The sequence below is a fragment of the Kogia breviceps genome, chromosome 13 (genome assembly GCF_026419965.1).
Source record: "Kogia breviceps isolate mKogBre1 chromosome 13, mKogBre1 haplotype 1, whole genome shotgun sequence".
Classification (NCBI taxonomy): Eukaryota; Metazoa; Chordata; class Mammalia; order Artiodactyla; family Physeteridae; genus Kogia; species Kogia breviceps.
Window position 1 is genome coordinate 72,636,962 of NC_081322.1, and position 26,655 is coordinate 72,663,616.

The 26,655-nt window shown below is 37.7% G+C and overlaps 1 protein-coding gene across 2 annotated transcripts in view; it reads right to left on the minus strand.

Annotated features, from left to right (window-relative positions):
* EPM2A (EPM2A glucan phosphatase, laforin) overlaps nucleotides 1-24,095 on the minus strand; it is a 100,750-nt gene extending 76,655 nt beyond the window's left edge. Inside the window, exon 1 of one of the 2 annotated variants that reach the window (XM_059036004.2) lies at nucleotides 23,739-24,095. In XM_059036004.2, the coding sequence (XP_058891987.1) occupies nucleotides 23,739-24,039 (301 nt within the window). In that variant the 5' untranslated portion in view covers nucleotides 24,040-24,095. Of the gene's footprint in view, nucleotides 1-8,999; nucleotides 9,083-23,738 lie in introns of those variants that run through there. The other variant, XM_067010963.1, reaches the window with a different exon arrangement.
* Nucleotides 24,096-26,655: the final 2,560 nt, after the last annotated feature.

Below are 26,655 nucleotides of genomic sequence, written 5' to 3' on the forward strand. Positions count from 1 at the left end.
TGCGAAAATATTTTCTTTAATTTTCCCTAAAATTAGAACCCCATTCTGCTTCTGGGGACATGAATAAGTCATCTAAAGGCAGCAAGGATTTTCATTTCAGCTCCCATTCAGCTCTCTGGCAAATGACGGAGGGTCAGGTACTGGGGAAGATGGAATGAGAAACTGCAGTAATATCTATTCCTGGATTATTTTAGTCTGGCACAACTTATTTTGGATATATGGTAGACCATGGTTTGGTCCAAGAGCAGAGAACAAAATGCTGTTTATTCTAATTTAAATATCATTCTTATTGATGTTCTCGAAACTTTGGGTCGTTTTAGCTGAAGCAACACATTAAATAAATGCTTTGAAGAAAAAGAAGGTGGGAAGAGGATTAAGAGAATGCTAAAAGAACCATTTGGAAGAGTCTCAACTCACTTCTCCATTTTTTCTCATTTTTCTCCATCAGTTCCCTTCTCACTGATCATGCAAAGATATCCCAGATATTACACAGCCACCATGAACTTCTTCTCACCTATGAAGTCCCAGAGCTCAGAGTTTATATACAGGATATTAAAATTCACTCACCAAATCTCCATGCCCTGCCTAGCAGAGGTGATGTAATCTAACCTGGAAGGAGAAGTGCTAAATCATGACACCAGCCTTCTAGCCCAGTGTTTCTCATAGGCTAGCAGTGTGTGCACTTAACCTCTCTGGGTCCCACTTTCTCCATCAAAAAATAAGGAGGGTTAATTTGATGATGTTATTGTTCAACATAGATTCAGGTTTCCTTGGATGGTTTCAGGTGATCAAGAAACAGTAAAATTAAACCTATTGTAATTTTTAGTGAGTAGCATTTTTCATTCAACAGTAATAAACTGTTGTCAAAATGAATATTTCTCTTGACCATTTAATGCGTCACTCTTCAAAGTTTTATTTATACTTGTCTTTCATAACTATTTCATTAAGCTATCTCATGTAACTCTGTACCAGGTACCAGTTTATATTCCCTTTTTAATGATTCCTTTGATAGTTTGAGTGTAGCAAGCATAGTCAAACCCAGTCTTCACCAAAGCGTAGCACAGAGTAGAAGCACAAGTAGAAATGGGAAATGCAAGTAATTTTCAAGAGTTTGCATCATGGTCTAGAAGATACTGGAACATTGGTGTAGTTTGGGGTCAGTGTATGGAATAGTCCAATATTTCATAAAACTGATGCCTCTGTGAACATAAACTGTCTTTAAGATCAAGAAACTTTATCTTAGTAAAAATGGAAAGGCAGAGGTAATTCAGCTGCCAGAAACTGCTGGCTATCTTAAAGTTATACCTACTACCTTGTTCTAGACACCTTACAAACTAGTCCTCACAACAACCCTGGTGTGGTTGTTAATCATCCCTTTTTAGGAAGAAAGAAACAAACTCATGAGGTTAAGTAATTCATGTAAGGTTATACAACAAGTCTATGGCAGAACCTGGAGTCTAATCTGGGTTTATCTTATTGCAAACATTTGTTCTTTATACTATGGTGTCCCTCTATATTGCCTTCCAAATAGATGTTTTTATCTAGAATACAGATAACAGTGAAGTAGCTCTAGGGTAAGTTTTTCTACCCAAAGGCAAATGATAACCTTCTTTAATAATTTAGAATGTAGGGACTTCCCTGGTGGCACAGTGGTTAAGAATCCAGCTGCCAATACAGGGGACACGGGTTCGATCCCTGGTCTGGGAAGATCCCACATGCCATGGAGCAACTAAGTCCATGCGCCACAACTACTGAGCCAGCGCTCTAGGGCCTGCGCGCCACAACTACTGAAGCCCATGCACGCTAGGGCCCGAGTGCCTCAACTACTGAGGCCCTGTGCTGCAACTACTGAAGCCTGCACACCTAGAGCCTGTGCTCCACAACGAGAAGCCACCCCAAATAAGAAGCCCGCGCACCACAACAAAGAGTAGCCCCTACTTGCTGCACCTAAAGAAAGCCTGTGCACAGCAACAAAGACCCAACACAGCCAAAAATAAAAAAAATTAAAATTAATTAATTTAAAAAAAAATAGAATGTAAAGAACAATTTGGTGAATCAAATAAATATTGGAAGAGATTTGCTTTCAGTATCCATTGAATTGTGTCCCCCAGAATTCACAGGTTGAAGCCCTAATCAATTCCCAGTTCTTCAGCGGGACCTTATTTGGAGAGTCTTTACAGTGGTAATAAAGTTAAAATGAGGGCATTGCGGTGGACTCTATTCCAATATGACTGGTATCCTCATAAAAAGAGGAAATTTGGACAGAGGGACACATAGAGAGAAGGTGATGTGAAGACACAGGGAAGAGAAAACCATCTGCAAGCTGAGGAGAGAGATCTAGAACAGATCTTTCCCTCACGGGCCTCTGAAGAAACAAATCCTGCTGACACTTTGATTTTGGACTTCTAACCTCCAGAACTGTGAAATAATAAATTTCTGTTGTTTAACCCATCCAGTCTGTGATAGTTTGTTATGGCAGCCCTAGCAAACTAATGCATTATCTAAAAAACATAAAGTTGCATGTTGATTTGCTTAATCTTCTTAAATTATAATAATAGATTATTTAAGGATTAGAAATTTTAACATGTCAACTCTAACACAATCTTTGTAGTGGCATGAAAGGTAATATGAAATGAAGACAAATTACAGTTTTTGCAGAGCGATAAATGTGGAGTAAGAAATAGTAACAATTTGAATGTCGAATTTATGGCCATTAAAATCTAAGACTAGGATGCCTAATCCAGAGTGTAAATGAGTGGAAACAGAATTTAATGCCAGTTTATAATTAAAGAGTTAGGAATCTTCAGCATGAAAGAAGCTATTACCAAATAAAATAACCTAATTTTAACAAGAGAGATATAGGTTAAACTATACATATACGTGTGTGCCTGTGTGGGTATACACATATATGCACATATACACACATACATAAATATATTAGAAATGAATTAAACAACAAAATCAGGAATTGCCATTTCACAAAATTTTTAATAATATGCTATAAAAATATCTAACAGTAAACTTTTAAAAATCAGTCACAGACTTCTCCTGCCTATAAAAGCAACAACTAGAAAAATGGCAAAATATATGAAAACGGTTTTTAGATGTTGAACAAAAGGCAGTGCAGGAGTGAAATCTCTGAGAAAAGAAAAACAAAGTGAACAATATGAATGCCTGCCTGTAGAGAATTTCTGAACCATGACACAGGGATGAAATCCCAAAGAGAACCCAACGGTGTCCTGATCGAGGAACTAGAAACACAAATTTGGGAGAATGAAGTAACTAGAATTTGTAGGGTCAAATTCTAGAGATGAGAAAGCCATACAAACAGGTCCATAAATCTTCATAAAGGTCTCGGGCTTCCCTGGTGGCACAATGGTTAAGAATCTGCCTGCCAGTGAAGGGGACACGGGTTTGATCCCTGGTCCAGGAAGATCCCACATGCTGCAGAGCAACTAAGCCCGTGCGCCACAACTACTGAGCCTGCGCTCTAGAGCCCGTGAGCCACAACTACTGAGCCTGAGTGCTACAACTACTGAAGCTTGCGCACATAGAGCCCATGCTCTGCAACAAGAGAAGCCACCACAGTGAGAAGCCTGCGCACCGCAACGAAGAGTAGCTCCCGCTTGCCTCAACTAGAGAAAGCCCGTGTGCAGCAACGAAGACCCAACACAGCCAAAAATAAAAACAAATAAATTAATTTTTAAAAATCTTCATAAAGGTCTCTTAGATTCTTTGGTTTCATGCCTATCTGTGGATGCATAAGTTGGAATTTGACAGAGCAATACAAAGAACAAATGACAAGAAAAGAACAATTTCTGAAAATTGTAAGCCAAAGAATTGGCAGAGCTCACAAAGAACTGGGAAACATTTGAGTTTCCACCAGATAGAGTGGGAAGATCTTGTTTAATATGTGAAGCATCCAGCAGAGAACACAGAAGGATCATTGCTTAGTAGTGGGGCTAAACTAGCCCTACAGCAAAAGCTACTGCAGTTATGCTCTTATAAACCTTCAAAATAAACCTCAAAAGGAACAAGCTTATCCATAAATAACTGCCATAAAAAAATCCCAAACTTTCTTTGAAACAATGTAAAACTACAATGTCTACAATCCAAACAAAAATCAATAGATATATAAAAGTCGATTTATTCCCTATATACCAACAATGAACAATTGAAATTTAAAACTGAAAAAATTTTAAAAACACCATTAAAAATAGCCCCCCCCCCCATTTACAAAAACTTATGTATAAATCTAATGAAACATGTACAGGATCTGTATATGGAAACTACAAAACGCTGATAAAAGAAACCAAAGACCTAATTAAATGGAGATATATTCCATGTTCACAGGCTGAAAAACTCAATAGTATTAATATGTCAATTCTTCTGAACTTGATCTATAGATTCAAGGCAATGCTAATCAAAATTATAGCAAGCCATTTTTGTAGATTCAACAAATCGATTCTAAAATGTATACGAAAAGGCAAAAGACCAAGAAAAGCCAACACGATACTGAAGAGGAACAAACTTGGGTGACACACACTACACTATTTCAAGATTAGTATTAAACTATAGTAATCTACACAGTGTGTCACTGGTGCGAGAATAGACACAGATTAGTGGAAACAAATAAAGAGCCTAGAAATAGACCTATGCAAATCTAGTCAACCTGTTTATGATTAAGGCAATTCAAAATAGACAGAACAGTATTTTCAACAAATGGTGATGAAAAAATTGGACACCCATATGCAGAAAAAAAAAAGACCTAGACACAGACTTTACACCATACATAAAAATTAACACAAAATGGATTATAGACCTACATATAAAATGCAAAATTACAAAACTTCTAGAAGATAACATATGAGAAAATCTAGATGACCTTGGATTTGGGGAAGAGTTGTTTATTCAAAACCACAAGCACAGTCCATGAAAGAAAAACATGGTAAATGGGGCTGTATTAAAATTAAAAGTTTTACATTACAAAAGACACTGTTGAGAGAATAAAACGACAAGTCATAGACTGGGAGGAAATGTTTGCAAATAACATATCTCTTAAGAGTTTGTATCTGAGATACACAAAGAATTCTTAAAAATCAGTAATAAGAAAACAAACAACCCAACTAAAAAATAAAGAACTGAGCAGGCATCCAATTAAAGAAGTTATACAGTTGTTATACAATTGTAATATCAAAGATCACTGACCACAGGTCACCAGAAAAAAGTAAGTATATGCAAAGATGCTCAACATAATTTATTTTTAGAGCACTGAAAATTAAAACAGTGAGATACCACAACACACCCATTAGAATAGTTAAAACCCCCAAAATGAACAAAACCACCTGATGAGAATGTGGAGCAACAGGAACTCTCATTTATTGCTGGTGGGAATGAAAAATGCTATGGCCACTTTGGATGATGGTTTGGCAGTTTATTACAAAGATAAATATAGACTTATCATATGATCCAGAAAATCCACTCCTAGGTATTTATCCAACTGATCTGAAAACTTCAGGTTTATGTAAAAATTTGCACATCAATTGCAAACTATTATATATAGAATGGATAAAAAACAAGGTCCTATTTTACGGCACAGGGAACTATCAATATATTCAATAATTCAATATCCTGTAATAAACCATAATGAAAATAATATGAAAAAGAATATATATATATTCACATATATATATATATGGCTGAATTACTTTGCTGTATACCAGAAACTAACACAGCATTTTAAATCCACTATACTTCAATTTTAAAATATGTGAAAGAAGGGCTTCCCTGGTGGCGCAGTGGTTGAGAATCCGCCTGCCGATGCAGGGGACACGGGTTCGTGCCCCGGTCCGGGAAGATCCCACATGCCACGGAGTGGCTGGGCCCATGAGCCATGGCCACTGAGCCTGAGCGTCTGGAGCCTGTGCTCCGCAACAGGAGAGGCCACAACAGTGAGAGGCCCGCGTACCACAGAAAAAAAAAAAATGTGAAAGAAAAGACACCAAAAAAAAAAAAACCTTGCACATCAATGTTTATAGCAGCTTTATTCATAATCACCAACCCTGGAAGCAACCAAGATATCCTTCAATAAGACAATGGATAAACAAACTATGATGCGTCCACATAATGGAATATTATGCAGCAATAAATATAAATCATCTAACAAGCCACAGAAAGACATGGGTAGATCCTAAATGCATATTACTAAGTGAAAGAAGCCAGTCTGAAAAGCCTACACTCTGAATGATTCTAATTATTTGACACTTTGGAAAAAGCAAAACTATAGAGATGGTAAACAGATCAGTGGCTACCAGAAGTTTGAGGATGGGGGAGTCTTGAATAGACAAAAGACCAGGGAATTCTAAAACTATTTTATATGATATTGTAATGGTGGATGATATACAACTGTGCATTTGTCAAAACCCATAAAACTTTATATTACAAACTGTATATCTGTTCCCCATATATACACATACATATTTCTTTGTTCTGTTGGCTAAGAGGGCCTACAAGCAGCAATATCCCAGAAGCAAGGAGCATACTTAGTGCCCAGATCTTGGTTTCTAATACCATTCTACAATAAAACAAACCAGAGCTCTTTGGAAAAATGGCTGATTTTAGAATGAGGGCAGGAAATACAAAAGATGAGCCTGGAGTACTCTGCAGTGCCAGAAAGTAAGGAAGTGCTCAAATTGAACAAACAAAGAAATAAACCACACACACAATGATGCAAGCAGCTCAAAAAGCCACTGGAGCCACTGAAACAGCTCTCAGTGGCCAAAGCTGGATCAAACTGAGCAACAAAACAAATAAAATACTAGAGGTGGGGGTAGCAGATGGATGGGAGGGTGGGCAAAATGGATGCAGGGTGTCAAAAGGTACAGATTCCAGTTATAAAATAAACAAGTCATGGGGATGTAATGTACAGCATGGTGACTATAGTTAGTAATACCATATTGCATATTTGAAAGTTACTAAGAGAGCAGATCTTAAAAGCTCTCATCACAAGATACATTTTGTAACTATGTATGGTGACAAATGTTAACTAGACTTATTGTGGTGATCATTTTGCAATATATACAAATGTTGAATCATTATATTGTATACTTGAAACTAATATAATGTTAAATGTCAATTATACCTCAATAAAAAATAAATACTGAGATTATAACCCAAAGTATAAAATAAATATCTATGAATCCATACCAAAATCAAAGTGATTGAATAAATAAATAATTGGAGGAGACAAATCCTGCATGCAGATGGATTCCAAATAATTTATGTAGATACCCCATTCTTAAGGAGGTTGGAGCATAACTCCCCACTTCTAAGATGTAGGCTGTACATAACGAATTCTTTCCAAAGAGTACAGTATTGAAAGAGAGGGGAAAAGAGCAACTTTACAGGGGAGAAGACTAATAGACAACTTACCTCAGCCAGGTGAATATCAACAGCAGTAAATCATGTTCAAAGTATGTACCCTTGATATGATGTGATAAGAAAGGCAATTTACCTCTATGATCTTCTTCCCAAAAGCCCACAACCCCAGTCTAATCATGAGAAAAACACCATAAAAATTCCAGTTGAGGAACATTCTACAAAATACTTGATGAGTTACTTAAAACTGTCAAGCTCATCTCAAAAACAACTGAAATCTGAGAAACCAACACAGCCATGATGACTAAAACATAATGTGGTATTGTGGACAGGATCCTAGAAGAGGAAAGGTATGTTAGTTAAAAAAAAAAAAAAAAAAAAAAAATCTGAATGAAGTGTAGGCCCTAGTTAATAATAATGTACCAACATTGGTTAATTAATTTTGACAAGTATACTATACTAATATAAAATGTTAACAATAGAAGAGTGGGTGCGGAGTGTATGGCAACTCTGCCCTATCTTTGCAACTTTTCTGTAAAGCTAAAACCATTCCAAACACAGTTAACATTTTTAAAATATATGCAGTATGGTCCAAAATGTGTAAAAATAAAATCCACAAATAAAACTCCATTATATATTAGGGAAAAAGCATGAAAAGAAGCAGAGAAGTATTATTAATAACCAATAGGAGAATTAGTCAATAGAAATCATACCCAAATATAAGACAAATATAAGGGGACTAGAAGATATGGACTCTAGCTATAATTTCAATGTGGTCAAGAATTTAAAGAAAAACATTAAATAAGAACAAAAGGAAAATATGCAAAAGAGTATGAATCAAACTTTCAGAGAAAAAAATACAATATCTGAAAAAAAATTTCACTGGATGAGGTTAATAGCAGATAGCAGATTGTAGATTAGACCCTGCAGAAAGCCTCAGTCTCCTCATTTGTGTAAGAGGCAATTGAATTTCTTCCTCCTCACAGCATAGATGGGGAGAACAAAGGGTAATTTAGTTGAAAGCACCTAAGAAGTAATTAGCACATGATAGATACTTAAGAAAAACTTTGATCTTTCTGTTTGTGCTTCACTCATTCAACCAATATTTACTGAGCAGCTACTATGTGCCAATTACAACTGCAGGATATAAAAGAGTGAATAAAGCAGACATAGTCCCTACCCTCATAGAGCTCACAGTCTGGTGGAAAGGTATACATTAAACAAATAAATATTGTAGTTGATATCTTTTGTTTAAAATGTAGCAGACATTGTTAATTGCCTACCTAAAATCAATTCTCCTTATTCTTGGTAAACAGAATCCTAATTTTCCTCAGGGCAGCAATGTGCTAGGCTAAATAATGTACATTTCCAGTCTCTTCTGCAGTAGAGGCAGCCCAGCACAACCGTTCTGTCCAATTCTAAACATGAAAAGAAGTATTGGCATACCTCAGAGACACTGCCAATTCAGTTCCAGACTATCAAAATAAAGTAAATATCACAATAAAGCAAATCACATGAATTTTTTGATTTTCCAGTGCATATAAAGTTATGTTGACACTATGTTGTAGTCTATTAAGTGTGCTATTAGTATTATATCTTAAAAAACAATTTAAATACCTTACCTTAAAAATACTTTATTGCTAAAAAATGCTGACCATCAACTGTGTCTTCAGCGAGTCATAATCTTTGTGCTGGTGGAGGGTCTTGCCTCTATGCGGACGGCTGCTGACTGATCAGGGCTGTGGTTGCTGAAGGCTGGGGTGACTGTGGCAATTTCTTAAAATAAGACAACAGTGAAATTTCTCACATCAATTGACTCTTCCTTTCATGAACAATTTTTCTGTAGCATGCAGTGCTGTTTGATAGCATTTTACCCATAACAGAACTTCTTTCAAAATTGGAGCCAATCCTCTCAAGCCCTGCTGCTGCTTTATCAATTAAGTTTATGTATATTCTAAATCTTTTGTTGTCATTTCAACAATCTTCACCAGGAGTAGATTCTATCTCGGGAAACTACTTTCTTTGTTTATCGATAAGAAACAACTCCTCATCGTGAAAGTTCTAACATGAGATTGCAGCAATTCAGTCACATCTTCAGGTTCCACTTCTAATTCTAGTTCTTTTGTTATTTCCACCACATTTGCATTTACTTCCTCCACTGAAGTCTTGAACCCTTCAAAGTCATCCACGGGGTTTGGAATCAACTTCTTCCAAACTGCTGTTAATGTTGATATTTTTACCTCTTCCCATGAATCACAAATGTTCTTAATGGCATCTAGAGTGGTGAATCCTTCCCAGAAGGTTTGCAATTGACTTTGCCCAGATCCATCAGAGGAATCACTATCTATAGTAGCTATAGCCTTATGAATTGTATTTCTTAAATAATAAGACTTGAAAGTCAAAATTACTCCTTGATCCATGGGCTACAGAATGGATGTTGTGTTAGCAGGCATGAAAACATTAATCTCATTGTACATCGCCATCAGAGCTCTTGGGTAACCAAGGTGCATTGTCAATGACCAGTAATATTCTGAAAGGAATCTTTTTTTCTGAGCAGTAAGTCTCAAGAGTGGGCTTAATATATTCCATAAACTATGTTGTAAACAAATGTGCTGTCATCCATGCTTCCTTGTTCCATTTATAGAGCACAGACAGAGTCATTTTAGCATAATTCTTAAGGTCCCTAGGATTTTCAGAATGGTAAATGAGCACTGGCTTCAATTTCAAGTCACCTGCTGCATTAACCCCTAGCAAAAGAGTCAGTCTGTCTTTTGAAGATTTGAAGCCAGGCATTGACTTCTCCTCTCTAGCTATGAAAGTCCTAGATGGCATCTTCTTCCAATAGAAGGCTACATTGAAAATCTGTTGTTCAGTGTAGCCACCTTCATTAATTATCTTCCTAGGTCTCTGGATAACTTGCTGCATCTTCTCCATCAGCACTTGTTGCTTCACCTTGCACTTTTAAGTGATGGAGGTGGTGTCTTTCTTCAAATCTCATGAACCAACTTATGCTAACTTCAAACTTTTCTTCTGCAGCTTCCTCACCTCTCTCAGTCTTCACTGAATTGAAGAGAGTGAGGGCCTTTCTCTGGATTAGGCTTTGGCTTAAGGGAATATTATGGCTGGTTTGATCTATCCAAACCACAAAAACTTTGTTTCAGCAATAAGGCTCTTTCATATCTTATAATGCATGTATTCACTGAAGTAGCATTTTTCATTTCCTTCAAGAACTTTTCCTTTGCATGCACAACCTGACTAACTGATGCAAGAGGCCTAGCTTTTGGCCTGTCTTGGCTTTCAACATGGCCTCCTTATTAAGTTTAATCATTTCTAGCTTCTGATTTAAAATGAGAAATGTGACTCTTCCTTTCATTGGAACACTTCCAGGCCATTGTAGGGTTAGTAACTGGCTTAATTTCAATACTGTTGTGTCCCAAAGAATAGGGAGGCCTGAGAGGGTTAAGGTAGGGGAGGATGGCCAGGTCGGTGGAACAGTCAGAACACAAACATTTATCCATTAAGCATTAAGTTTGCTGTCTTATATGGCACTGTCAGTGGCACCCTAAAACAATTACAATAGTAATATCAAAGATCACTGACCACAGGTCACCAGAAAAAATATAATGATATGAAAAAGTTTGAAATATTGCAAGAATTACCAAAATGTGACACAGAGACATGAAGTGAGCAAATGCTGTTGAAAAATGGCACCTAAAGACTTACTCAACACAAGGTTGCCACAACCCTTCAATTTAAGAAAAAAAATTGTAATATCTGCAAAGATCAATAAAGTGAAATACAATAAAACAAAGTATACCTGTATGTATGTTGAGGGGTGGGGAGAATTCTGGCAAAGTTAATGTTTTCTAGGTAAATGGGGATACCCACGGCTGACATTTCCATCCTTCCCACTCCTCCCATGTTCCACTGAATGCATATGTGATGATTACAGCAGCAGCTGCTGCCTTGAGGGAAAAGCCAAGAAAATGCAATGACACCTCACCTGACATCCATGAAATATGGCCCATTTCCACTGCCACCTACCTATGAACTTTTTACAGCAGAAAAACAAACCCTTATTTTTTTAAGCAACTGCTTGTTGTGTTTTCTGTTAACCTGTGGCCCACTGCATTCCAAACTGCCTCTGAAACAGTACATGCTTTCTGGGGCGGGGGGAGGGAGGGGGAGGGGGAGGTATTCCTCCTTCCTACTCCAGGAATTGTTTGTTGTTGGAAATGCTCATCACTGTGCTCCCACTTCCTTGGCAAGAGTGATTGGTTCCAGCAAGGTGAATTTCAGTCTTTCCCCCAGATTTTTCTAACTAGAGCTGGCAGGAGAGATTATATTTTTCTTCTCTGGTTCTAAGTATGTAAGCCTGGAGCTCTCTGTGGGGAATCTAGCTTGACAGAGTCAGTTAGCTTCAGAAAATGAAGTTCCTGAGTAAAGCAAATGCACAGGGAAGAGAGAGAAAACTAGAGGGCAGGTGAGGAAAGAGGTTGGACCCCATGCTTCTTTAATTTGGCTATATGAGTTAATAATATTTCTTTTATAGGCCTATTCATACTCAGTTTCTATTACTTGCAATCAGAGTCCCAGCCAACATAACTAATGCAATTTTAAACTATAATAAGAGATATAAGGAAAGAAACAGGTGCTGTGAGAAAGAATAAGAAGGTAGTTAGGGAAGACTTATAAGCAGAGACTTAATGAATAGAGAGATGCCAACCTGGAAAAGAGTTGAAGGAAAGGTTTCCCACCTTCCTCCTTCCACCCAACCTTATCCCTAACATGAAATAAGTGTGCTGTTAACACAGTAGAGAATGGCTTTCCTGGAAAGAGCCCTAGTGTGGGTATAGGGGCTAGATATCTGAAAAGAACAGATCTTGACACATCTATGGACCCAATGACAGACCTGGAGATGAGAGAAAAAGGCAACACCATTCAGGAATAAAACAGACTGAAATATCTCTTCCTATAGTCAAGTTTTTGTTGGTTCTGTTTGTTTGACTTTGCTAATGATAAGGACCTGGAGCCTGCTAGATCCTCAACCATTAACCCTAAGTGAAGAAACTTTCCCCTCCACAAAATCTGCCAGATTACATGGTATCCCATGAGTGTCTTCCCATTTAGAGAAGATTTTGGATAAACATAAGCAACTTCAACAAATCAATATAACCTTTATTAATAAAAATGAATGGTCACCTAGGGATTACCAGATACTTGAGGAAAATGCTTGGCATTAAAAAAAATTGACTACAGAGAGGGGGAAAAAAAGTTAATGCAAGACAAACACAACTTTTAATCAATTCTATTTAATGTCCTCAGAAAGATTCAAGTATAAATTATCCATACAAGAAGAACAATCAGCTCTGGAAAAAAAGAAATCAGAAAATAACAGAATAAAAGGTAGGAGATTAAAAATACAATTGCCAAAAATTTCAAAAATATAGTGTAGGAAGTAAATGATGGAATGGTTAGTATTAAAAACCAAACAGTGATCTGGAAACACAGCCAGGGAAATCTATTCAAACAAAAGATGGAAAATACAGGAGAAAAGTTAAGAGATACTCACATAAAAGCAGAAGGTACAATATATGGCTAACAGACATTTCAGACAAAAGAAGAGAGAAAACAGAGAGGAGGAAATAAAAGAATAATAGAAAATTTCCATGAGTTGAAAAAAACAATTCCTGGAATCAAAACAACCAACCAATTGTCAAGTCACAAGAACAACAACAACAAACTCAGATACATCCTGGTAAAATAATGTAAGGAAAAGTGTTAAAGCTTCAAAAGAGGGGAAAAAAGTGCCTACAAAGAAATGGGCTTAGTTTGACATCAGAAATATCAGCTACAACAGGTGCTAGAAGGTACTGTGGCAGTTCCTTCAAAGGGAAAATTATTTTGAGACTAGAATACCCTACCAGATGACTAATCAAGTGTGAAATCAAAAGGAAGACCCTTTTAGGCATTTAAAGACTCAAATATTTTATCACCCACTTACTGTTTCTTTAAAATTATTTGAGGGAATACGTTCAAGATGGCAGAGGAGTAAGACGTGGAGATCACCTTCCTCCCCACAAATACATCAGAAATACATCTACATGTGGAAGAACTACAGAACACCTATTGAACGCTGGAAGAAGACCTCAGACTTCCCAAAAGGCAAGAAACTCCCCCATGTACCTGGGAAGGGCAAAAGAAAAAAGAAAACACAGAGACAAAAGAACAGGGATGGGACCTGCACCTCTGGCAGGGAGCCGTGAAGGAGGAAAACCTTCCACACACTAGGAATCTGCTTCACTGGTGGAGATGGGGGATGGGGGAGGGGAAGCCCCTCATTCCGTATCCCTCCCTCCCCACAGCCTGAGTGAGCCAGAGCCCCCTAATCAGCTGCTACTTTAACCCTGTCCTGTTTCAGCAAAGAACAGATGCCCTCAGGCGACCTACATGCAGAGGCAGGACAAAATCCAAAGCTGAACCCCAGGAGCTATGCGAAGAAAGAAGAGAAAGGGAAATCTCTCCCAGCAGCCTCAGGAGCAGTGAATTAAATCTCCACAGTCAACTTGATGTACCCTTCATCTGTGGAATACCTGAATAGACAATGAATCATCCCAAAACTGAGGCAGTGGACTTTGGGAGCAACTGAAGACTTGAGCTTGCTTTCTGCATCTAATTTGTTTCTGGTTTTATGTTTATCATAGTTCAGTATGTAGAAATTATTATCATTGGTAGATTTGTTTATTGATTTGGTTGCTCTCTTACTTTTATATATATATTTTTTCTCCCTTTTTGCTTTTTTGAGTGTATATGTGTATACTTCTTTGTGTGATTTTGTCTGTATACTTTTGCATGTACCATTTGTCCTAGGGTTCTGTCCGTCGTTTTTTGCTGTTGCTTCTTTATTTTTCATATACTTTTTAGCACTTGTTATCACTGATGGATTTGTTTTTTGGTTTTGTTGTTCTTTCTTTCTTTCTTTTGTATTCTTTATTTATTACTTCTTAATATTTTTTTTATTTTTAATAATTTTTAAATGTAATAATATTATTTCTTTTAATAACTTTATTTTATTTACTTTTTGTTTCTTTCTTTTTTTCTCCCTTTTCTTCTGAGCAGTGTGGACAACAAGGTCTTGGTGCTCTGGCTGGGTGTCCCAGGCCTGTGCCTCGGAGATGGAAGAGCTGAGTTCAGGACATTTGTCCACCAGAGACCTCCAGGCTCCATGTAATATCAAATGGCAAAAGCTCTCCCAGATATCTCCATCTCAATGCTAAGACCCAGCTCCACTCAACGACCAGCAAGCTACAGTGCTGGACACCCTATGCCAAACAACTAGCAAGACAGGAACACAACCCCACCCATTAGCAGAGAGGCTGCCTAAAATCATAATAAGGTCACAGGCACCCCAAAACACACCACTGGACATGGTCCTGCCTACCAGAAAGACAAGATCCAGCCTCATCCACCAGAACACAGGCACCAGTTCCCCCAACCAGGAAGCCTACACAACCCAACCTTAGCCACTGGGGGCAGACACCAAAAACAACAGGAACTACGAACCTGCAGCCTGCAAAAGGGAGACCCCAAACACAGTAAGTGAAGCAAAATGAGAGGACAGAGAAACACACAGCAGATGAAGAAGTAAGGTAAAAACCCATCAGACCAAACAAATGAAGAGGAAATAGGCATTACCTGAAAAAGAATTCAGAGTAATGATAATAAAGATGATCCAACATCTTGGAAATAGAATAGTGAAAATACAAGAAACGTTTCAAAAGGACCTAGAAGAACTAAAGAGCAAACAAACAATGAACAACACAATAAATGAAATTAAAAATTCCCCAGAAGGAATCAATAGCAGAATAACTGAGGCAGAAGAACGGATAAGTGACCTGGAACATAAAATAGTGTAAATAACTACCACAGAACAGAATAAAGAAAAAAGAATGAAAAGAATTGAAGACACCCTCAGAGACCTCTGGGACAACATTAAGCACATCAACATTTGAATTACAGGGGTCCAGAAGAAGAAGAGAAAAAGAAAGGGACTGAGAAAATATTTGAAGAGATTAGAGTTGAAAACTCCCCTAATATGGGAAAGGATAATCAAGGCCAGGAAGAGCAGAGAGTCCCATAGAGGATAAATCCAAGAAGAAATATGCCATGACACATACTACTCAAACTATCAAAAATTAAATACAAAGAAAAAATATTAAAAGCAGCAAGAGAAAAACAACAAAAAACATACAAGGGAATCCCCATAAGGTTAACAGCTGATCTTTCAGCAAAAACTCTGCAAGCCACAAGGGAGTGGCAGGACATATTTAAAGTGAAGAAAGTGAAAAACCTAAAACCAAGATTACTCTACACAGCAAGGATCTCATTCAGTTTCGACAGAGAAATTAAAAGCTTTACGGACAAGCATAAGTTAAGAGAATTGAGCATCACCAAACCAGCTTTACAACAAATGCTAAAGGAACTTCTCTAGGCAGGAAACACAAGAGAAGGGAAAGACCTACATTAACAAACCGAAAACAATTAACAAAATGGTAATAGGAACATACATATTGATAATTACCTTAAATATAAATGTGTTAAATGCTCCAACCAAAACACATACACTGGCTGAATGGGTACAGAAACAAGACCCATATATATGCTATCTACAAGAGACCCACTTCAGACCTAGGGGCACACAGAGACTGAAAGTAAGGGGAAGGAAAAAACTTTCCCATGCAAATGGAAATCAAAAGAAAGCTGGAGTATCAATTCTCATATCAGACAAAACAGACTTTAAACTAAAGACTATTACAAGAGGCAAAGAAGGACACTACATAAGGATCAAGGGATCAATCCAAGAAGAAGATAAAACAATTGTAAATATTTACGCAGCCAACGTAGGAGCACCTCAATACATAAGGCAAATGCTAACAGCCATAAAAGGGGAAATTGACAGTAACAAAATAATAGTCAGGGACATTAACACCTCACTTTCACCAATGGACAGATCATCCAAAATGAAAATAAATAAGGAAACACAAGCTTTAAATGATACATTAAACAAGATGCACTTAATTGATATTTATTATTTATTATTCCATCCAAAAACAACAGAATACACTTTCTTCTCAAGTGCTCATGGAACATTCTTCAGGATAGATCATATCTTGGGTCACAAATCAAGCCTTGGTAAATTTAAGAAAATTGAAATCGTATCAAGTATCTTTTCCAACCACAATGCTATGAGACTAGATATCAATTACAGGAAAAAAATCTGTAAAAAATACAAACACATGGAGGCTAAACAATACACTACTAAATGCCCAAGAGATCACTTAAGAAATCAAAGAGGAAATCAAAAAATACCTGGAAACAAATGACAAAAAAACCCACTATGACCCTAAACCTATGGGATGCAGCAAAAGCAGTTCTAAGCGGAAAGTTTATAGCAATACAATCTTACCTCAAGAAACAAGAAACATCTAACATAAACAACCTAACTTTACACCTAAAGCAATTAGAGAAAGAAGAACAAAAAAATACCCAAAGTTAGCAGAAGGAAAGAAATCATAAAGATCAGATCAGAAATAAATGAAAAAGAAATGAAGGAAACAATAGCAAAGATCAATAAAATTAAAAGTTGGTTCTTTGAGAAGATAAACAAAATTGATAAACCATTAGCCAGACTCATCAAGAAAAAAGGGAGAAGACTCAAATCAATAAAATTAGAAATGTAAAAGGAGAAGTAACAACTGACACAGCAGAAATACAAAGGCTCATGAGAGATTACTACAAGCAACTCTATGCCAATAAAATGGATAACCTAGAAGAAATGGACACATTCTTAGAAAAGCACAATCTTCCAAGACTGAACCAGGAAGAAACAGAAAATATAAACAGACCAATCACAAGCACTGAAATTGAGACTGTGATTAAAAATCTTCCAACAAACAAAAGCCCAGGACCAGATGGCTTCACGGGCGAATTCTATCAAACATTTAGAGAAGAACTAACACCTATCCTTCTCCAACTCTTCCAAAATATAGCAGAGGGAGGAACACTCCCCAACTCATTCTACAAGGCCACCATCACCCTGATACTAAAACCAGACAAAGATGTCAAAAAGAAAGAAAACTACAGGCCAATATCACTAATGAACATATATGAAAAAATTCTCAACCAAATACTAAAAAACAGAAAACAACAGCACATTACAAGGATCATACACCATAATCAAGTGGGGTTTATCCCAGGAATGCAAGGATTCTTCAATATACGCAAATCAATCAATGTGATAAACCATATTAACAAACTGAAGGAGAAAAACCATATGATCATCTCAATAGATGCAGAAAAAGCTTTCAACAAGATTCAACACCCATTTATGATAAAAAGCCTCCATGGAGTAGGCATAAAGGGAATTTCCCTCAACATAATAAGGGCCATATATGACAAATGATGTTTACAGTCAACATCATTCTCAATGGTAAAAAACTGAAACCATTTCCTCTAAGATTAGGAACAACACAAGGTTGTCCACTACACTACCATTACTCAACATAGCTTTAGAAGTCCTAGCCACAGCAGTCAGAGAAGAAAAAGAAATAAAAGGAATCCAAATCGGAAAAGAAGAAGTAAAGCTGTCACTGTTTACAGATGACATGATACTATACATAGAGAATCCTAAAGACTCTACCAGAAAACTACTAGAGCTAATGAATGAATTTGATAAAGTAGCAGGATACAAAATTAATGCACAGAAATCTCTTGCATTCCTATACACTAATGACAAATAATCTGAAAGAGAAATTCAGGAAACACTCCCATTTACCACTGCAACAAAAAGAATAAAATACCTAGGAATAAACCTACCTAAAGAGACAAAAGACCTGTATGCAGAATACTACACAACACTGCTAAAAGGAATTAAAGATGATACAAATAGATGGAGATATATACCATGTTCTTGGATTGGAAGAATCAGTATTGTGAAAATGACTATCCTACCCAAAGCAATCTACAGATTCAGTGCAATCCCTATCAAACAATGGCATGTTTCACAGAACTAGAACAAAAAATTTCACAACTTGTATGGAAACACAAAAGGCCCCAAATGGCCAAAGCAATCTTGATAAAGAAAAATGGAGCTGGAGGAATCAGGCTCCTGGACTTCAGACAATCCTACAAAGCTACAGTAATCAAGACAGTATGGTACTGGCACAAAAACAGAAATATAGATCAATGGAACAGGATAGAAAGCCCAGAGATAAACCCACACACATATGGTCACCTTATTTTTGATAAAGGAGGCAAGAATATACAATGGAGAAAAGATAGCCTCTTCAATAAATGGTTCTGGGAAAACTGGACAGCTACATGTAAAAGAATGAAATTAGAACACTCCTTAATACCATACACACAAAAAAAACTCAAAATGGATTAAAGACCTAAATTTGAGGCCAGACACTATATAAGTCTTAGAGGAAAACATAGGCAGAACACTCTATGACATAAATCACAGCAAGGTGCTTTTCTACCCACCTCCTAGAGAAATGGAAATAAAAACAAAAATAAACAAATGGGACCTAATGAAACTTCAAAGCTTTTGCACAGCAAAGGAAACCATAAACAAGACGAAAAGACAACCCTCAGAATGGGAGAAAATATTTGCAAATGGACAAAGAATTAATCTCCAAAATATATAAACAGCTCATGCAGCTCAATATTAAAGAAACAAACAACCCAATCCAAAAATGGGCAGAAGACCTAAATAGATATTTCTCCAAAGAAGACATACAGATGGCCAAGAAGCATATGAAAAGCTGCTCAACATCACTAATTATTAGAGAAATGCAAATCAAAACTACAATGAGGTATCAGCTCACACCAGTCAGAATGGGCATCATCAGAAAATCTACAAACAACAAATGCTGGAGATGGTGTGGAGAAAAGGGAATCCTCTTGCACTGCTGGTGGGACTGTAAATTGATACAGCCACTATGGAGAACAGTATGGAGGTTCCTTAAAAAACTAAAAATAGAATTACCATATGATCCAGCAATCCCACTACTGGGCATATACCCAGAGTAAACCATAATTCAAAAAGACACATGCATCCCAATGTTCATTGCAGCACTATTTACAATAGCCAGGTCATGGAAGCAACCTAAATGCCCATCGGCAGATGAATGGATAAAGAAGTTGTGGTACATATATACAATGGAATATTACTCAGCCATAAAACGGAACGAAATTGAGTCATTTGTTGAGACATGGATGGATCTAGAGACTGTCATACAGAGTGAAGTAAGTCAGAAATAGAAAAACAAATATTGTATATTAATGCATGTATGTGGAACCTAGAAAAATGGTACAGATGAACTGGTTTGCAGGGTAGAAGTTGAGACACAGATGTAGAGAACAAACATATGGACGACAAGGGGGGAAAACCGTGGTGAGGATGGGGATGGTGTTGTGCTGAATTGGGCGATTGGGATTGACATGTATACACTGATGTGTATAAAATTGACGACTAATAAGAACCTGCAGTATAAAAAAACAAACAAACAAAAACAACTAATACTAAACTTTCTTTGGGTTATTTGTATGGAAACATGTTAATATAAATGTTTCAGATATTACATGAAATTTCTAAAAATCTTATATGTTCTGGTATAATGTTATGTCATAATTCTAGTTATTACTTTAAAATGTATATCTCAGAAATAACTAAATTTCCTTGTCAATTGCATTATTATGAACTTTCATCAAATCTTTAACTGTGGTCATTTTTAAGTCTTTTGTCATTTGCAGACAGTTCTGGGTGTACTCTGATGCTTTTGCAAATATATTCCTATAACAGTGTTTCATCTTCAAGGGATTCATGGAAAAGACTCTTGACAAGTACAGGTTTCTGGTAACTGACTATACTGCTGAACTGAATGAATAAGCATTTTCAGAACTCTAATGGAAAATTTATGAATTCATAAAAGTGCTAACAAAAGATCAAGATGAAAAAAAAATTAATTACATGGGACTGAGTGAACTGATGAGGATGATTATAATTTTTGTGACTTTCTGATTGAATAATGAAAAAAAAAGCCCACAAAGACTCAGATGCAAAAAATATACAAATCAATTTTCACTGCAAAGTAAAGGAGCTGTTACAGTGGAGGATGACTGGACTGAATGTCAATATTATGACATGGTATGAGTGTGTTTCGTGTTTGGTAATTGCAATCATTGTTGCTTTTGTTGTGGTCATCCATTTACAATGCTTGGTGTCAGTTTATTTATCTCTTGTAAAAATAAAATACAGGGTGTGTGTGTGAAAAAAAAAACCTTAAAAAAAAGTATAAAAAATACCCCCAAAAAATTATTTGAGGATACAATCCAATGAAATGATTAAGTCATTCAAGAAACTGGAAGATTTGGAATCCTTAAAATGCAACAAATATCAGAGTTCAATTAAAAACAACAAAAATAAAAGTCCCAGATAGCTGTGCTCAGAAAGCTATATATTAGTGAAAATTGGAACAAAAATCCCAATTCATCAAGGAAAAGAATGTTTTCCAAAAGTGAGGAATTTGCATTCATCAAATACTGCATTTAAGCTAGGAAATTTTGAGGATCAATGTGCTGTTTCTGTTTTTAAAAAGTAACTTGAAAGTTTGAAACAAGGTGTAGAACATTGCCACCCAAATATAAAGTAAAATGAACTCTGGTATCACTTTAAATAAAAATCTGAGCATGATTTACAGTGTTAAGATAAGAGAGCCTTTCCTCCTGGTACACAGGTTTCATGTCACAGAATTATATTTCCAAACTTTTAATGAGTGCAACTGAACTACTTAGTTCCACACTAATTATTTCCTAATCATAACAGTAAAAATAACAATAACAATCACTTATTTAACACTTAATATACGTCTTATTCTACGCTCTTTAGATTTATTAGCCAGTTTAGTCCTTTCAACAACAGCACTGTAAAGTGACTTGCCCAAGGTCACACACTGGTTGGTGAAGCCAGTCTGGCTCTAGAATCCTTGCTCTTAAAGGTAGGCTATGCTGCTCTCCTCATGATGCTCTTTGTTAATTTACAATTCTTAGAATCAACCTATCCACCTAAAACAAGAAGGCACAGCAACAATTATAAAACAGAATACAAATTATATATTAATAGAACTTAATGTAGAAATGATGATTAACCAAAGTAAGGAGAAGGGGAGGAATGTGTAGGTTATTTTTCTTATCCTTTTATATAGGAGTAACTTTCTATGTAACAGAAGCATAATACAGAAATTTGTATATAATAGAAAGTCAACAATAAACTATATATATGCAGTATAAAATAATAATATAAAAACCAGCAGGGAGGAGAGAGATAATGAACTTGAGCTAAATTCCTCATATTTCACAGCAAGTAGGATGGTTAATTTAATGGGTATTCAGCAGCTGTCAATAGATATTGTCTAATTTTAATTTAAATGTAATATATAACTTGTATGGTAACTCTCAGAAAATCTAAAAACAGAAAAATTCAAGTTGATATATTAAGAAACAGCAATATAAGCAAATTATTCAGAACTTTGGGAAGAATATCAAAAAAACTAAAAATAGAAAAGGAGAGAGACTGGGGAAAGGGAAGAATCTTTTTTACCATCCTATTTTTTATTAAGATTATCAGATATTACTTTATTATGAAAAATAATTATATAATACTATCAATAATAGTAATATCCTGTAAAGAAGGGCATAATTGATGAGAGTACCTTTCAGTTCTGGCATGGTAATACAAAAGGACAATAAATGTCACCAGACCATGAAACTCAGTGGGGTACAAAAAGAGGAACAAGGATAATATATATATATATATAAACAGAACACTCGTGCTCTTTGCAGATTCTTTGATTCCACATCATTATGGGCTAAGTGACCCATTTTTGTCATAAACTTCCACAGAGACATTTCATCCACTTTAGACAACTACTGAGCCACACATACTCCAATCCCCACCTTTGCACACTTCATTTAAAGAAAGGACTGTCTAAATTCACACATCGCGGGCAGGATTCTACACTGGCATAAAGTTTTCAGGGAATAATTTAGTAGTCCTTACTGAAATGTAAAATATGGCCACGCTTTGACCTAACAGTTTCACTTCTCAGAATCTAGCATACAGGAACATTCCCAAATGCTCAAAGATAACTTTATACACGGATTTCCAATTAAGCTATCACTGTTTATAACAGAGGAAGATGGAAAACAACCTAAATGCACATTGGTAGATGCAGAATATTTCGTTGCCATTTAAAAAATGAAATATACATTTATGTGAGTGATACTAAAAGGTATCCACAACCTTCACAGAGCAAGAAAAAGCAGGATAGAGAATAATATATTAACCAATTTGTGTGTGAGATAGATACAGATGTCATATATCGGTCAGTGTGCAGTGGACTTAGGCTATGTGGAGGACACAAGTTTTTACTTTGTACATTTTTTGCTTGTTTTTGATTTTTTACAGCCAGCATGTATTGGTTTTATATTTTAAGAAATCAGAGCATATCTCAACTGTCATATACTCGGGGCTTTTTTTTTTGCAGTACGCGGGCCTCTCACTGTTGTGGCCTCTCCCGTTGCGGAGCACAGGCTCCGGACGCGCAGGCTCAGCGGTCACGGCTCACAGGCCCAGCCGCTCCGCGGCATGTGGGATCCTCCCGGACCGGGGCACCAACCTGTATCCCCTGCATCGGCAGGCGGACTCTCAACCACTGCGCCACCAGGGAAGCCCTCGGGGCTTTAAAAAAAAATTAAAAAGAGAAACGCTCAACGTTTTTCCATTAGTTCACTCTCAAATCGAAAAGAAAAAAAAATACACGAGATAGCACGTTGCAGTTTAGGATTAGCGGAAAGGCTAGCTTCACTGGTTGGGTCATTTTTTAGTGAATCGGGGCAAGAAAATGAGGGCACAAAAACAGTCGAGACAGAGTTGAGGAGCGAACCCAGGAGCGGCGGGGGACCTGGCAGCCCGGGGACCCACGCAGGGAGGACGCGGAGGGCGAGGGGGACCGAGGCCCGAACCGGGTCCCGTGCTTGTGGGAAAGAGGTCGGAGGAGCAAAGACCGAAAGGGCGGGAGGCCGGGAACCCAGCCTCCATCTAGCGAACCTGTCGGGAGCAGGAGGCGCGGCTGGGGCGACAGCTGGGAGGACAGAGAAGGGTCAGCCCAGGGCGCCCAGGGAGTTCAGACAGCTTGCGAAGCCCGAGAGCCGGGCAAAACGCCCGGGAAGTCGCAGCGGGAGGCCGAGGCCAAGGCCAAGGCCGAGGCCGGGGTGCAGGCCGGCGCAGCTCCCAGTACCTTCCCAGGAGAGCTCTCCTCCCGGCTCGCGCTTCAGGAACTTGTACCAGAACGTGTCCACGCGGCCCGGCTCCGCCCCGTCCTGCACCGCCTCCTCGGCCGCCAGCTCCACCTCCCCGAGCCACAGGCCCGGCTCCTGCAGCGCCAGCGCCCCCGCGCCCGCCGCCGTGCCGGCCGGCCTCAGGCGCACCGCCCCGTGCGGCTCCCAGTGCCCCAGCTCAGGCCGAGACCCCACGACCAGCAGCTCCGGCCCGGCCCCGGCCACCGCGGGCGGCACCACCACCCCGAAACGGAACCGCATGGCGGCGAGCGGCGCGGCTCCCGGGCTCCAGTCTCCTGCGACCGGCGGACGCGACCCGAGCGCCAGGCGGCCGCGGCGATTGGGCGGCGGCGCGCGAGGCGCGGACGCTGGCGGGGACACGTGCGATGCTGCACCTTTTTTGGGCTGCATCACGCGGCCCAGGAGCCCGAGGATGATCCAGGCCGGGGCCTTTGGCCGTGGGAAGTGGTCAGCTGGGGCCACCACCCGTCTCTCCAGGAGAAGGAGCCTGGCCCCTGCCCGCTGCCTCTTCCAGCGGCTCCGCGGACGGCTGGGGACGCATCGGGAGCAAGGAAAGGGGGTTAGGAAAGGAAATAAAACATCGCATAAGCCCCGAGATTTTCCAGTAATCTTTCCAAAAAACTCGAAATTATTTTTGTGAGGATCGTAGGAAGAAGAGAATGGCATATAGAAAGCAGCCTCCATAATGGTGAAGTTGGGGAAAGATCCTGCAGTGGTGTCTGGAGAGCTCCGGATCTTCAACAAGTCACTTACTCTCTCTGGGCCTCAGGTTCTTACCAGTAAACTGAGGGTATAAAATAATGATCTTTAAAGACCCTGCCGGCTCTAAAGTTTTTCTGATTAGTGGAAGAGGCGCCATTTAGAGCCCAGAGCTCGTGCAAAAACACTGAATACTTTTCCCTTGCCTAGACCAATTTGATGCCTGAAATGACACATGATCACTTTCTTTTTTCGAAAGAGTGTTATAATACTTTTAGTATGTATAAAAATGGGTTTAAAGTAAATATTTTCAAGCCTTTCCAAGGTAAAACAAAACCCCAAAACGGTAATTCTATGACTATAAATATATGACTGATAATTTTTAAATGGCATAAAATAAAGCTTTTTGCTTTAAATTTGCTTTCAGTAAAAGTCAGCAATATTTTTTCAACTTAAAACATCATTTTGTGTCCAGAAACACAGGCTCATAGTTATTTGATCAAAAGAAAATTGTTAGGGGTAGGGAGGGGAGGAGGGGGCCTTTAATTTTGGTCACTGCCTTAAGAAAACCACCTGTTCTGTTTACATAATCTGTTACTTTTTGATTCTTTATTAAAATTGTTCTCGTGGTCTTAACATTTCTATATTCATCAGCACTTAACACAGCAATCTTATGTGAACTAAAGACACACAAAGACACGTCTTTACCAGTATTTGAAAGCTTGTGAATAGTGGGGGGAAAGTCGAAAATTTCAGGCATTCAGAATATCATAAGTAGAACAGAAAGAAGTACAAAAATGTAAACCATACAAACTCAGTCTCTCTGCGGAACAATTAGTAAACTATTAATACATTTCACTTTTAAATATCGATATTCCACTCAGTGTTTGGTTAGTTGCTAAGCTTAAGGATAAACACAAAGAAAAATGTGAAGACAGCAGGGCTGGCCAAATACGGCTGATTCAGTAGCAAAGCAGACATTAAATCACAGTGACAAGTGAGTCCGTTTATTCAAATAGCTGCTACAAAATATTCTTAGAATAATTTTAAGAAAATAAGAGTCATTTGGCCATGCAAGGACCCTGGAACCTGACAGTTCAGAACTTTCTTGTGTTCTGCCATGCTGCTGTGTTGTGTACTTTCCAAATGACATTATTCCCATCAGCTCTTCCAAAAGGAATACTGCCCATTCTGTAGATGAAACAATGACAAAAAAGAAAACAATATATTTTTTCAGTAGACATTATTTCCTTTTCTCCTCTCTCCTCGTAAAGAAGTTGAGTAATTTTAACAGTTGGAAGCACCCTTTTAAGCCTGTAAATAAAATTTATAACAGCTTATTTTATGGCATGCATGGATTTAAACATAGTACGAATGTGATGGCTACATTGTGCCCCAAGTAAAATGCAATTGGAAAGAGAGAAATACCAAAATATAAAAATACATATTTTAAAGTCTCAATCATACTTTGACTGTCAATCATTTTAATTTATTAACTATGATAGTTATAATAGTTATTGAGCCCTTTTTATGTGCCAGATACATGGTTTTCATATTCATATGATCTCATTTAATTCTCTCACCAATCCTATGAAATAACTGCAATTGTTATCCCTATTTTTATATGCGAGAAAACAAGCAAGAAAGGTCCAGTAAACAGCCCACAGCAAGGAAGGGGCAGAGCCAGATACTAAAAGACATCGATTCATCTTATAATTAAAGATAAGATAAGATAACATAATATAATATTTGATTTCTGATAAGTAAATCTTTTACAGAATGCATTTAAATCCCAGCATATTTAAATAAGTTATTCTCCATTAGTTCTTAATAAAAAAAATGAACTTTCTGTAAATATTTCCTGCGACTAAATTCATGCTTAGGAATGATGGAATAGAAGAATCATAAGTGGCAGTCTAAGCTGATCAATGAGATCTGTAAAGACAAATATCTTGGTATCTAAAGTGGATTTGACCTCAGGTTCTAGAAAATGGTCATTTTTATGCCTTAATATGCCTATCTTGTTGGCAGTAGTAACACAAATATAAGAAGGCAAGGTGAAAAAATTTACCAATTATTAAGCTGTGTTATTCCCAACTCGTTTTCCTTGTTGAGTTCTCCATGTAAGGTTTCTTTTACATTTCAATGACTCGGGAT